This window comes from Esox lucius, chromosome 25 (genome assembly GCF_011004845.1).
Source record: "Esox lucius isolate fEsoLuc1 chromosome 25, fEsoLuc1.pri, whole genome shotgun sequence".
Classification (NCBI taxonomy): domain Eukaryota; kingdom Metazoa; phylum Chordata; class Actinopteri; order Esociformes; family Esocidae; genus Esox; species Esox lucius.
The window spans coordinates 6968742-6983964 of record NC_047593.1 but is presented as its reverse complement, the minus strand read 5'-3'; the positions used below and the strand labels follow the sequence as shown (position 1 = coordinate 6983964).

The 15223-nt window shown below is 39.1% G+C and overlaps 1 protein-coding gene across 8 annotated transcripts in view; it reads right to left on the bottom strand.

The window, feature by feature from the left end:
* Window positions 1-2321: 2321 nt before the first annotated feature.
* LOC105030177 (butyrophilin subfamily 3 member A1) overlaps window positions 2322-15223 on the bottom strand; it is a 145624-nt gene continuing 132722 nt past the window's right edge. The window contains exons 9-22 of one of the 8 annotated variants that reach the window (XM_034291112.1): window positions 11241-11300; window positions 8791-8850; window positions 8556-8615; window positions 8280-8339; window positions 7962-8027; window positions 7692-7751; window positions 7456-7521; window positions 6856-6915; window positions 6620-6685; window positions 6384-6443; window positions 5286-5345; window positions 5050-5115; window positions 3320-3346; window positions 2328-3192 (exon numbers count right to left, since the gene is read on the bottom strand). In XM_034291112.1, the coding sequence (XP_034147003.1) occupies window positions 2681-3192; window positions 3320-3346; window positions 5050-5115; window positions 5286-5345; window positions 6384-6443; window positions 6620-6685; window positions 6856-6915; window positions 7456-7521; window positions 7692-7751; window positions 7962-8027; window positions 8280-8339; window positions 8556-8615; window positions 8791-8850; window positions 11241-11300 (1283 nt within the window). In that variant the 3' untranslated portion in view covers window positions 2328-2680. Of the gene's footprint in view, window positions 3193-3319; window positions 3347-5049; window positions 5116-5285; window positions 5346-6383; window positions 6444-6619; window positions 6686-6855; window positions 6916-7455; window positions 7522-7691; window positions 7752-7961; window positions 8028-8279; window positions 8340-8555; window positions 8616-8790; window positions 8851-11240; window positions 11301-15223 lie in introns of all 8 variants that reach the window. The other 7 variants (XM_034291113.1, XM_034291114.1, XM_034291115.1 and 4 more) reach the window with 7 other exon arrangements.

Below are 15223 nucleotides of genomic sequence, written 5' to 3'. Positions count from 1 at the left end.
AGAAGCCACTTCTCTCCAGGAAAAACATCAGGGACAGACTGATATTCTGCAAAAGGTACAGGGATTGGACTGCTGAGGACTGGGGTAAAGTCATTTTCTCTGAATGAATCCCCTTTTCAATTGTTTGGGGCATCCGGAAAACAGCTTGTCTGGAGAAGAAAAGGTGAGCGCTACCATCAGTCCTGTGTCATGCCAACAGTAAAGCATCCTGAGACCATTCATGTTTGGGGTTGCTTCTCAGCCAAGGGAGTGGGCTCACTCACACTTTTCCCTAAGAACACAGTCATGAATAAAAAAAATTATCAACAAATCCTCCAAGAGCATCTTCTCCCAAGCAACTTCTCCCAACCATCCAATAACACTTTGATGATGAACAATGCCTTTTCCAGCATGATGGAGCACCTTGCCATAAGTCCAAAGTGATAACTAAGTGGCTTGGGAAACAAAATATCGAAATTTTGGGTCCGCGGCCAGGAAACTCCCCAACCTTAATTCCATTGAAAACTTGTGATCAGTCCTCAAGAGGCAGGTGGACAAACAAAACCCAGAAATTCTGAAAAACTTCAAGCATTGATTATGCAAGAATGGCCTATCAGTCAGGATGTAGCCCAGAAGTTAATTGAAAGCATGCCAGGGCGGATTGCAGAGGTCTTGAAAAAGAAGGGTCAATACTGTAAATATTGACTCTTTGCATAAACTTAATATAATTGTCAATAAAAGCCTTTGACACCTATGAAATGCTTGTAATTATATTTCAGTATACCATAGTCACATCTGACAAAAATATCTAAAGACACTGAAGCAGCAGACTTTGTGAAAAATTATATTTGTGTCATTCTCAAAACTTTTGGCCACGACTGTAGTAAAGACCTAAGTGACTTTGACAAGGGCCAAATTGTTATGGCCAGACAACTGGGTCAGAGCTTCTGTGAAACGACAAGGCTTGTGGGGTGCTCCTGGTGAGCAGTGGTGAGTACCTACTGACAGAGGTCCATGGAGGGATATCGATCCGCAAGGGCAATGAAGGCTATCCTGTCTGGTCCAAAAAGTAGGTCTACTGTGGCACAAGTCACAAAAATTGTTAATGGTGGTTACAGGAGGAATGTGTCACAACACAGTGCATCGCACCCTGCTGCGTATGGGGCTGCGTAGCCGCAGACAGGTCAGAGTGTGCATGATGACCCCTGTCCACCGTCAAAAGCACCTACAATGGGCACACAACCATCAGAACTGGACCTTGGAGTAGTGGAAGAAGGTCGCCTGGTCCGATGAGTCACGTTTTCTTTTACATCACTTGGATGGCCATACGTGTGCACCATGGGGAAGTGATGGGGAAGTGATGGCGCCAGGGGGAAGTGATGGGGAAGTGATGGCGCCAGGATGCACTTTGGGAAGACACCAAGCTGGAGGAGGGAGTATGATGCTCTAGGCAATGTTCTGCTGGGAAACTCTGGATCAGGATAATGTGCCCTGCCAAACTGTACACATTTTTCATGAATGGTTTGGGTAACATGATGAAGAGTTCAAGATGTTGCCCTTCCCTTCAAATTCCCCAGATCTCAATCCGATTGAGCAGCTGTGGGCTTTGCTGGACATGCTAGTCCAATCTATGGCATCTCCACCACGCATCTTACAGGATTTGAAGGATCTGCTAAGGTCTAAGTGCCAGATACCACAGGACACCTTCAGGGGTTTTGTAGAGTACATTCCTTGTCGGGTCGGTGCTGTTCTGGGGGCATGCGGAGGACCAACAGCTTATTAGGCAGGTGGAGATAATGATTGGCTCATCAGTGTACATTTTAAAAGCAGTGCCATGGCTGCTGTGATGCAATTTAGAAGACAAAAATGTGCCCAATTTTGTTGCAATAAAGTGAAACAGAATCTCCCTGCTTGATTGACAGTTCACATCTCAGCTGCAATCAGAATAGCTCAACCTAAAAGTCCCAGCACCATACTGCAATTGCAATGCAATGCACATACACCACGCGAATACAAATACTAAAAGTCCCACCCCCTTATTGCTTATGCAATGTGATGCACAAACAGTGCTAGCCTATAAACACCAACAAAAATCTTTAAAATATATATTTGAAAAGTAAAAGATTAGCATTTGACAGTGACAAAAAACATATCACTTTGCTCAATCAACCAAATGCATTCAACAGTTGTCACAAAGTGCATTTACTAAGACCCTGCCTTTGATCTATTACTAGATTATTAGAGTGGAGCCACATAAAACACATATATACAGGAGTTTAGTCTCTGGAGCACAGTTTCACACAAAATATTACTTTATTCAACATCTCAACAATGATTCTTTATAGCAGATAGTAATTTAACAACTGGGAAAATATTTGCATTTGAATAAAACGCAAGAATCAAGGTAGAAAAAATATATACAATACAAACATTAAATTACTTTTGGTGTCTGAAAATGTGGAATGTATAAATCAAACTAGTTGAACAACACCCAAGTGTTGATTTCTTTCTGTAGCCACACATCCTTGTCTTAAGCAGAACTCTGTTCTGGAATGCATGTCTCATCGGACAGGATTGTCCCCTGAATCACTTAGACCATAGTAATAACACAAATTGTATAGTAACACCTTTTATTTTCACATGATCCTATACAAGTTCAAGCTACAATGTTGAAGACACATCCTTGTTCAGTTCAGTGGTGTCAATATATTTTTAATGGCTGTGGATCTCTTTTTCCAGGGCTGAATACAGGATACAATGTGTCTGTTGTTTTCACATCATTAAAAGTGTAGAGAAGGGACCCAGAATCAGCATCATAAAAAGACAGTGTGTGTTTGTCACAATCTAGAAACACACACACAGTTGTTGGTGTTGTTTGTCTTGTTGGTGTTTTTACACTGTCAACATAAACATGTAGGCCTACTTCTTTTTCATAAAATAAAACCCAGAAACCATTTTGGGGGGTTAAAGGACATTGTGCATTTTCTTTGGTCACACCCAAATACCATGCTAGTTTTTCTTCCTTCCTATCATCATCTTGGATCTTCACTTTCCAATAGTGTTGCCCTGAGTCAAACCCCTTATTACCCAATACATGGATAGACTGTTGAAGGTCTGGTTTATCTTTTGCTTTGACATACTGAACCCTCTTTCCTTTTTGACTCAATCTAATGGCAAGAGAAGCAGTCTTTGCATCCGTAGTGATGTGTTCCTCTGAAGGAAGAGAACATTATTTCATTAATTTATGCATACTCTGGATGAATTAGTATTTTAGATAGTACAAATGAATTGATAGTAACAATAGAAATAATAACTCAAATAAAATGGAAAAATATTTTACCTTTAACTTTTTTCCCCAGGAGCAAATCTGCATAAAGAGATAATGAGTACTTGTTAATTTAAGTGAATTTCAAATTATTTCAAATTTGATAATATTTTGTTTCAAATACTTTTATTTTAATGAATTGCTTCTACAAAATTAGTAAAACTTGCAAATGTTATTCTAAAGCTGAATTAATATTTCCCCCATAACCTAACCTTCCATATTAACATATCATGCTTTGTTTCAATAAAAGCATTCTTCGAAAATCTTACCTACAATCTTACAGTGAAATCCAAAGAATTTGCATATTGGCATTTTATTTTTTGTTTCAGTATATCAGAACTTTGATATTATTATGATACAATTACTATAGGGTTCAGTGCAGACTGTCAACTTTAATTTGCGGGTATTTTAACAGTATAACATTATATGATAAAGACCCGGAGTCAAGGAGCAACTGGCAAAATCTAAGCAGACAAAATGTCTCAGTACACTTCAGAATTAATCCTGGTGCTGTTGTCAGCAGTTTCATCAACAAAAGGTGAACCAGTTCCAGTGGCATCCATATATGCCCAGAAAATAACACCCGTCCCATTGTATGCTAGTTCCCTTTTTCTTGAGACTTTACCTCACAAAAATCTCTGTTTTATCTGTGCATAATACCTCTTTCTGGAAACCTGCAGTCTTTTACAGTTGTATTGTCTCTTGAGCTTTATTCAAATAACACACCATTTCTAAGACTGTTAAAATCCTAAAAGAAATAGATACGCACATATATTTATTTAGTTTCCACCCAAAAATCTGAATAATTTACTACTTTGCTTATTCCACAAAGAAATTGCCCTGACAATATTATTTTAGTTAAGTAGTTTAAGTATTTAGAAATATATTTTTTTCTAAACGGTGATTCTCTACTTCTACATCAAGAAGGTGCTTTTTTACTTTGGAACTGAATTCACTTGTGGTCAGTTGTATGTGCATAAGTCCAAATTCAACCAAAATGTAATGCTGCAATTAGCATGGAGAAAAGACAGATAACCAGAGAATTGTTTGATGAGGTCACACAATCATGAGCAATCTTAAGGCAAACCTTGATTATGCTGTTTCCATTGTACGTAATGTTATCAAGAAGTTTAAGGAAAAACTGACACATCTTGTATATATGCTTGTGCATGGTAAGAGACCCACTGCTGAGTTACAGACATAAGAAAGTAGTTTGCCGAAACACACCTGAAAATGCCACAAACCTTTTGGGACAAACTTCAGTGGACAGATTATATAGAGCATTTCAGTAAATCACAACTCTATATTCAGAAAAGGCTAAATTAGGCTTTCAAAGAATAGAATGCCTTCCCGTGTTTCAGTCAAATATGGAGGAGATTCATTGATTTTTTGAGGTTACTTTGCTGTTGGTACTGGGTGCCTTACATTTGTCCATGACATCATGAAAGCAGAAGAATATCAGGGTAATGCCAGTCTAAGAAAGCTGGGTTTCCATTAAAGGTCTTCCGGCAGGACAATGAAACCAAACACGATATATAAAAATAGGAATGATTCAAGACAAATCACTGGACTGTTCTGATATGGCCAGCAATCAGTCCGTATCTAAATCCCATTGAAAACATCTGCAGAGATCTGGAAACAGCAGTTTTACATTTCTACAGGTAGAGCACATATTAGGTTAAATAGATTCCCTGCAAATAATATTATTCTGATGTCAAATAAATGTTTTCTCTCAATCACTTTACCTTCCAGTTTATCCTCATTGTCAGTTGTTGTCAGGTTTGCAGGTGACTGCACTGGGTTTTCTGGGCCTAAGAAATCACATGTATGTCATTATATTGCTTTGCATTTATTGTCAAGAACATTTGTTGTAATTTACAATTTTACTATAGTAAATTAAATTAAGGCCTTATGAATGTCCCTCTACCTGTAAATAATATATCTCTAAGGACAAATACATGTTTTCCTCTGATCACTTTACCTTGAAGATCAACTTGATTGTCAGCTGTTGTCGGATTTGCAGGTGTCTGCACTGTGTTTCCTGGGCCAAAAAGGTCAAATTTATGTCATTATCTTGCTTAGTGATTGTCCAGAATATTTATTCTTATTGTAGTATGATTATCAAATTATGTCATTAAAATGCCTCATTATTATTTTCATGTTTTTATGATTTAATTCATTTATTAAATGTCCTCCATTCTCCCTTCACTTGTGTCCTGCCTCCATGTTTCAGTGTTACAGATCATTTTACCTTCTGGCTTAACTTTATTGTCAGCTGTTGTCAGATTGGCAGGTGTCTGCGCTGGGTTTTCTGGGGCTAAAATATCCCATTAATGTCATTATATTGCATTGTATTGATTGTTAAGATCATAGTTTCTAATGTACTATTTTACTATAGTATGTACTATTTTTACTGTAGTAGGATGATCAAATTGCTGCATTAAAAATGCCTCATTATTATTTTCACGTTTTCATGTTTATTCATCAAACATTCAATTAAATGAAATCAAACATTACCGGTAATAATAATTTGCATAGTAAAATTACATTTTTCCATCAATCACTTTACCTTCCATTTCAAATTTATTATCAGCTGTCGTCGGATTTGCAGCTGTATACACTATGTTTTCTAGGCCAAAAATATCAAATTTATGTCATTATCTTGCAATTGGTTGTCAAGAATAATTATATTTTACTTTGGTATGATTATCAAATTAAGGCATAAAAAAAGCCTCATTATTAATTACCTGTTTTTTATTCATCACACATTTTAGGTTAAATAGATTCCCTGTAAATAATATTATCCTGATATCAAATAAATGTTTTCTCTCGATCATTTTACCTTCTGGTTTATCCTCATTGTCAATTGTTGTCAGGTTTGCATGTGACTGCACTGGGTTTTCTGGGCATAAGAAATCACATGTATGTGGTTATATTGCATTGCATTAATTGTCAAGAACATTTGTTGTATTCTACAATTTTACTGTAGTAAATTAAATTAAGGCCTTAAGAATGTTCCTCTACCTGTAAATAATATATCTCCTAAGGACAAATACATGTTTTCTCTCGATCATTTTACCTTCTGGTTTATCCTTATTGTCAGTTGTTGTCAGGTTTGCAGGTGACTGCACTGGGTTTTCTGGGCATAAGGAATCACATGCATGTGGTTATATTGCATTGCATTGATTGTCAAGAACGTTTGTTGTATTTTACAATTTTACTGTAGTAAATTAAATTAAGGCCTTAGGAATGTCCCTATACCTGTAAATAATATATCTCTAAGGACAAATACATGTTTTCTCTCGATCATTTTACCTTCTGGTTTATCCTCATTGTCAGTTGTTGTCAGGTTTGCAGGTGTCTGCACTGGGTTTTCTGGGCCTAAGAAATCACATGTATGTGGTTATATTGCATTGCATTGATTTTCAAGAACATTTGTTGTATTCTACAATTTTACTGTAGTACATTAAATTAAGGCCTTAGTAATGTTCCTCTACCTGTAAATAATATATATCTAAGGACAAATAATTTTTTTCCTTTGATCACTTTACCTTGAAGATCAACTTGATTCTCAGCTGTTGTTGGATTTGCAGGTGTCTGCATTGTGTTTCCTGGGCCAAAAAGGTCAAATTTATGTCATTATCTTGCAAAGTGATTGTCAATAATATTTATTTTTACTGTAGTATGATTATCAAATTATGTCATTAAAATGCCTCATTATTATTTTCATGTTTTTTCAAAGAATAGAACGCCTTCCCGTGTTTCAGTCAAACATGGAGGAGATTCATTGATGTTTTGAGGTTGCTTTGCTGGTGGTACTGGGTGCCTTAAATTTGTCCATGACATCATGAAACCAGAAGAATATCAGGATAATGCCAGTCTCAGAAAGCTGGGTTTCCATTAAAGGTCTTCCGGCAGGACAATGAAACCAAACACGATATATAAAAATAGGAATGATTCAAGACAAATCACTGGACTGTTCTGATATGGCCAGCAATCAGTCCGTATCTAAATCCCATTGAAAACATCTGCAGAGATCTGGAAACAGCAGTTTTATATTTCTACAGGTAGAGCACATATTAAGTTAAATAGATTCCCTGCAAATAATATTATTCTGATGTCAAATAAATGTTTTCTCTCAATCACTTTACCTTCCAGTTTATCCTCATTGTCAGTTGTTGTCAGGTTTGCAGGTGACTGCACTGGGTTTTCTGGGCCTAAGAAATCACATGTATGTCATTATATTGCTTTGCATTTATTGTCAAGAACATTTGTTGTAATTTACAATTTTACTATAGTAAATTAAATTAAGGCCTTATGAATGTCCCTCTACCTGTAAATAATATATCTCTAAGGACAAATACATGTTTTCCTCTGATCACTTTACCTTGAAGATCAACTTGATTGTCAGCTGTTGTCGGATTTGCAGGTGTCTGCACTGTGTTTCCTAGGCCAAAAAGGTCAAATTTATGTCATTATCTTGCTTAGTGATTGTCAAGAATATTTATTCTTATTGTAGTATGATTATCAAATTATGTCATTAAAATGCCTCATTATTATTTTCATGTTTTTATGATTTAATTCATTTATTAAATGTCCTCCATTCTCCCTTCACTTGTGTCCTGCCTCCATGTTTCAGTGTTACAGATAATTTTACCTTCTGGCTTAACTTTATTGTCAGCTGTTGTCAGATTGGCAGGTGTCTGCGCTGGGTTTTCTGGGGCTAAAATATCCCATTAATGTCATTATATTGCATTGTATTGATTGTTAAGATCATAGTTTCTAATGTACTATTTTACTATAGTATGTACTATTTTTACTGTAGTAGGATGATCAAATTGCTGCATTAAAAATGCCTCATTATTATTTTCACGTTTTCATGTTTATTCATCAAACATTCAATGAAATGAAATCAAACATTACCGGTAATAATAATTTGCATAGTAAAATTAAATTTTTCCATCAATCACTTTACCTTCCATTTCAACTTTATTATCAGCTGTCGTCGGATTTGCAGCTGTATACACTGTGTTTTCTAGGCCAAAAATATCAAATTTATGCCATTATCTTGCAATTGGTTGTCAAGAATAATTATATTTTACTTTGGTATGATTATCAAATTAAGGCATAAAAAAATGCCTCATTATTAATTATCTGTTTTTTTTATTCATCACACATTTTAGGTTAAATAGATTCCCTGTAAATAATATTATCCTGATATCAAATAAATGTTTTCTCTCGATCATTTTACCTTCTGGTTTATCCTCATTGTCAATTGTTGTCAGGTTTGCAGGTGACTGCACTGGGTTTTCTGGGCATAAGAAATCACATGCATGTGGTTATATTGCATTGCATTAATTGTCAAGAACATTTGTTGTATTCTACAATTTTACTGTAGTAAATTAAATTAAGGCCTTAAGAATGTTCCTCTACCTGTAAATAATATATCTCTAAGGACAAATAAATTTTTCTCTCGATCATTTTACCTTCTGGTTTATCCTTATTGTCAGTTGTTGTCAGGTTTGCAGGTGACTGCACTGGGTTTTCTGGGCATAAGAAATCACATGCATGTGGTTATATTGCATTGCATTGATTGTCAAGAACATTTGTTGTATTTTACAATTTTACTGTTGTACATTAAATTAAGGCCTTAGTAATGTTCCTCTACCTGTAAATAATATATATCTAAGGACAAATACATTTTTTCCTTTGATCACTTTACCTTGAAGATCAACTTGATTCTCAGCTGTTGTTGGATTTGCAGGTGTCTGCATTGTGTTTCCTGGGCCAAAAAGGTCAAATTTATGTCCTTATCTTGCTAAGTGATTGTCAATAATATTTATTTTTACTGTAGTATGATTCTTAAATTATGTTGTTAAAATGCCTCATTATTATTTTCATGTTTTCATGTTTATTCCTAACATATATTTGGTTAAATAGATTCCCTGTAAATAATATTATTTGAATGACAAATAAATGTTTTCCTTCGATTGTGTCACGTTCTGGCAGGGCTGCCAGCCTCCCTCCCTCACTTCATCACGGACACCTGTTTTCGTTCATTATTACCCACGCCTGTTTTCCATCATCACAGACCTAATCTATAGTTGTGCTCATAAGTTTGCATACCCTAGCAGAAATAATGAACATTTGACATTGATTTAGAAAATATGTCTGATCATGCAAAAAAAACTGTCTTTTATTTAAGGGTAGTGATCATATGAAGCCATTTATTATCACAGTTGGTTGGCACCTTTTTAAATCATAATGATAACAGAAATCACCCAAATAGCCCTGATCAAAAGTTGACATACCCTTGAATGTTTGAACTTGTTACAGACATACAAGGTGAGACACACGTGAAAATGGCAAATAAAGTTGACTTTCCCACAAATTGCAATTAGTGTCTGTGTATAAACATTCAATGAGTTTGTTTGCTCTCACGTCTATGCACTGAGCAGGCTAGACACTGTGCCATGGAGAGCAGAAAATAACTGTCAAAAGACCTTCATAACAAAGTAATGTAACTTTATAAAGATGTAAAAGGACATAAAAAGATATCCAAAGCCTTGCATATGCCAGTCAGTACAATTCAATCACTTAGTAAGAATTGGAAAATTCAGGGATCTCTTGATACCAAGCCAAGATCAGATAGACCAAGAAAGATTTCAGCCAAAACTGCCAGAAGAATTGTTCAGGATACAAAGAAAAACCCACAGGAAACCCTCGGAGAACTACAGGCTGCTTTGGAAAAGAACGGTGTGGTTGTTTCAAGGAGCTCAATACGACGATACTTGAACAAAAATTAGTTACATGGTCGAGTTGCCTTTACTGCACCAATGCCACAAAAAAGCCTGGTTACAATATGCCCAACAACACCTTGACACGCCTCAGAGAAAGTATGTTGTTTTACATAGTCTAAATTGTAAAGAGAGGTACAGACCCCCTGTAGTGCACTACTCACTCACACAAATACCAGTGTGAGGTTGGGGGCTGTTTGAAATGGGTTTTTGACTTGTTTGAACGCTTTAGAAGAGTAACAGTCTTACTGGTGACATTATCAAAATTGGGTATTCTAATTCGGCTACACTGAATACTTGGTGTTCATTATTATGGTTTTGACTTGAAGGAACCGGAATTGTCAATTCCATGTTTATCAACATATTCAATGACTCTTCATTATTTTAATAGACATGTATAACTGTGTACTTAATTTCTGTCCTTGTAGGCGATCATTGGGATGTCAACAGATGTTTCTTTAGGGTGTATGCTGAGACAAAAAGGTTTGCTTGCTATTGCCTAGCTGGTTTGTTTCTCAAGATAACACCAATGTGTCCCTAATTGATAATGGATCTATTCTTAAAGACTAGGGTCCGTTATCCTTAGGTCAGTAATCCAGCCCCCCCACTCCAGGGTGAGCTCTGGGGAGATAGGGCATAAAGGGGGGGAGGGGTCATGATTTATGACAGGATTACAAAGTGTCTTTGATGTGCTAGGATAATAAGAAGAGACTTGGAGAAACTCACACTGAGTTTCATTTTGTAGAGAAATTAGGCTAAATAAAGGTTATGTTAGCTGACATTCAAGATGGTGTGAAATGTCTTGATTTGCAAAAAGGTATTTGATCATTTATGTGAATCAAAGGCGAATTTAACTATAGTTCCGAGTCAAAACAATCAGATGTATCAACTGAGATCTGGTTAGATGATGAACTGAGAATTGTTCATGACCTACTCTTTACCTTCCATATCAGTTTTATTATCAGCTGTCATCCGATTTGCAGGTGTCTTATAGTTTACTGTGGTATGATTATCAAATTAAGGCATTAAAAAATTCCTCATTATTAATTTCATGTCTTTCATTACACATATTAGGTTAAATAGATTCCCAAATAATATTATTCTGATGTCAAATACATTTTTTCTCTCGATCACTTTACCTTCCAGTTTATCCTTATTGTCAGATGTTGTCTGGTTTGCAGGTGACTGCACTGGGTTTTCTGGGCATAAAAAACAAACAAATGTATGTCGTTACATTGCATTGCATTTATTGTCAAGAACATTTGTTGTATTGTACAATTTTACTATAGTAAATTAAATTAAGGCCTCAGGAATTTAACCTCGCCAGATGCTGTGTGTTCAATAGACGAACACATTATTGTAATAAATGTTTGATTTTAATTATGATTTTCACAGTAAAGATTTCAAAATACCTTATTATTGTATTGAAAATTACCATCCTTTTCAGGAATCACACATATTAGGTGTAACGAGGACGCGCGTGAGGTTGCCTATATTAGTTCCTGTGTTTCTGGGTGTCTTTGTGAGGTATTGTTCTATGTTGGGTGTTGTCCTGGAGAGTAACGTGCATGCTTATTTTGCGCCTGGTTTATTTGCGTGCCATTTCATTAAGAAAACACAAAACTACGTTTATCGCCTCCCTGCGTTTGGCTCCTTTATTTTCACACACCACGACGACACCGTTGTTACAATAAGTTAATTGCACTACCTAAAATAAAAAATGTCTAAGGATAAGTAACGACGACACCGTTGTTACAGAATACCTCACCTGAAAATTGAGTCAGCAGCGGGCGACTTGCTGCGACAGCATGGGGACATGATCGCGTCCCTGGGGGAGGCCATGACCAATATGGTCCAGGCGATGCAGCGGTTGGAGGCGAGAATACAGACCGAGCAGGTGCCACCACCTACCAACCCGGCCGAGGTGCCCTTACCATCGTCTCCACCGCCACAGACGAGGACCATACAGCTGAGCCTTCCCCAGGGATTCCACAGAGACACAGCACACTGCTCTGGATTTATACTGCAGCTGGGGCTTTATTTCGCCTCTCTCAACCCTCACCCGGGGGATAGGGAGAAGGTCTCAGCACTTGTCTCCTGCCTGAGGGGCAAGGCGTTGGACTGGGCCAACTCTGTCTGGTCCGCTAACGGGGCGGAGTTGGCCCATTACGAGGCGTTCGTCTGTCTCTTTCGGGCCGTTTTCGATCAGCCGCCCGATGGCAGGGAGGTCGGCGAGCATCTTGTGCACCTCAGGCAGGGAACGAGGAGCGTGCAGGCCTTCGCTCTGGAGTTCAGGACCCTGGCGGCGGGGTCGGGCTGGAACGAGAGGGCGCTTATAGATAATTTCCGGTGCCACCAGTGCTCCTTTCGTGGGAGGAAGGGACACTCTGCCTCCCACTGCTTTCAACAGAAAAGTGTTGAGAGAAGGAAGCCTGACACCCCTACACTGAGTCAGGTGAGTAGACCACACACACTGTCAGGTCTCTCTGCGAATCACATGACACTTTTGGTGGCCTTTCCTGATTTCCTTGCTAATTCTCAGTGTAAGGCGCTCGTAGACTCAGGCGCAGCTGGGAATTTTATGGACAGCGGTTACGAACAGAGACTGCGCATTCCGCTGGTGCCGTTGTCTAGACCTAGGTCCATTACAGGCTTAGACAGCAAAACACTGGGTACTGGTTTAGTTGAGAACGTCACGGTGCCTCTCACTATGACTATACAGCAAGCCCATACAGAACAGATTGATTTTCATGTTATTCACTCTCCTGCTTTCCCTGTGGTGCTGGGTCTTTCGTGGTTTTCGGGACACAACCCAACGATTTCCTGGTCGCAGAGAGTATTGACAGGGTGGTCTCAGGGGTGTCAGGAGAGGTGTCTAGGTGTTTCCGTTGGTGCGACCTCTGTGGAAAGTCCAGACAATGTCTCCGCAGTGCGCATTCCTCCGGAATATGCAGATTTAGCGCTGGTCTTTTCTAAGACCATGGCTAGTCGTTTGGCCCAGGGATCGGCCCAGGGATTGTGCTATATACCTAAAGGGAGATGTTGTGCTGCCTTATTGTCATGTGTATCCCCTGTCGCAGGCAGAAACAGCAGCGATGGAGACCTATGTGGCCGAATCCCTGCGGCAGGGGCAGGGCTCAAGTTTCTTTTTCGTAAGGAAGAAGGATGGGGGTTTGCGTCCATGCATTGACTACAGGGCGTTAAATAAACTGACGGTTCGGTATTCATATCCCATCCCCCTGATTTCCCAATACATCGAGTCAATGCATGGGGCGCGCTTCTTCACGAAACTGGACCTCAGGAGTTGTGGTTAACATTGACGACATCCTTGTGTATTCCGCTACGCGTGCTGAGCATGTCTCTCGTTCACAGGGTGCTGAAGGGGTTGTTGGAACATGGCCTGTACGCTAGGGCAGAGAAGTGCGCGTTCTTCCAGCGAGCCGTCTCTTTCCTCGGGTTTCGGATTTCCGCCGATGGGGTGTAAATGGAGGTTGATCGCGTGTCAGCCGTGCGTAATTGGCCCGTTCCTACCACGGTTAAGGTGGTGCAGCGATTTATTGGGTTTGCCAATTTCTTACGGGGCTTCGGCAAGGTAGCAGCTCCTATTACTTCCTTATTGAAGAGTGGGCCGAGCCAGATCACCTGGACGGCCGAGGCAGACGTGGCATTTCGCACTCTTAAGAGAATGTTCACCTCTGCCCCGGTTCTGACTCACCCCAATCCGTCACTGCTGTTCTTAGTGGAGGTGGATGCCTCGGAGGTAGGGATAGGTGCTGTACTATCCCAACTGTCAGGTACTCTTCCTAAGCGTCGCCCCTGCGCTTTTTACTTGTGGAAGCTCAGTGAGGTAGAGCGCAACTATGGCGTCGGTGACAGGGAGCTGCTGGCTGTGAGGACGTGCGTGGAAGTTTATTTGCGTGCCATTTCATTAAGAAAATACAAAACTACGTTTATCGCCTCCCTGCGTTTGGCTCCTTTATTTTCACACACCACGACGACACCGCTGTTACATTAGGTTAATTGCACTACCTAAAATAAAACATTTCTAAGGATAAGTAAATGTTTTTCATCAATCCGTTGCCTTCTGGATCAACTTTATTTTCAGCTGTCATTTGATTGGCAGATGTCTGCACTTTGTTTGCGTGACCTAATAGATCACAAACATTTCATTATATATAATTGATCGTCAGTTTATTTCACTGAAATATGATAATCAAATAAACGCTCTTAGAATGCATTGTTATAATATTTAACCTCTTGTTTATTTATCCTAGATTAAACAGGAAATAAAACTTTTGAAGAGCAGATTTGTTTCTGTACCTTCCAGATCAAATTCACCAGATGCTGTCTGTTTAGTATATACTCGAGTTAGCCATAACATTATGACCACTGACAGGTGAAGTAAATAACACTGATAATCTTCTTATCACGGCACCTGTCAGTGGGTGGGATTTATTAGGAAGCAAGTGAACATTCTGTCCTCAAAGTTGATGTGTTAGAAGCAGACTAAATGGGCAAGTTTAAGGATCTGAGTGACTTTGACAAGGGCCAAATTGTGATGACTAAATGACTTTGTCAGAGCATCTCCAAAACTGCAGCCCCTGTGGGGTGTTCCTGGTCTGCAGTGGTCAGTACCTATCAAAAGTGGTCCAAGGAAGGAAAAGTGGTGAACAGAATCGTGGGCAACCAAGGCTCATTGATGCACGTGGGGAGCAAAAGTTGGCCCGTGTGGTCCGTTCCAACAGACAAGCTACTGTAGCTCAAATTGCTGAAAAGGTTAATGCTGGTACTGATAGAAAGGTGTCAAAACACAATGCAATTGGGCTGTACTCCGCTGGCAATTCTCGGCCCTCATTCAGGGTGGTTGCGGTTGGTGGGGCTCCCTTTGGTTGATGCTTGGCAATGTGGATTGATTTCCTGCCTGTTGGGCCCTGTCTGGGCCTCCCCCAGATAGGGCCACAGTGTCACCGGACATCCTTGTCTCAGTCCCAAGGTCTTACTCTGCTATATTATTGTACTGGGGTAGTAGGGTCAGTTCTCCTTCTCCACTGTAAATCCCTGTAGATCTAAGGAATGCATTTTCAAAATGTTCCCTGTCTCCTGCCGTATTAAACTTAGGAGG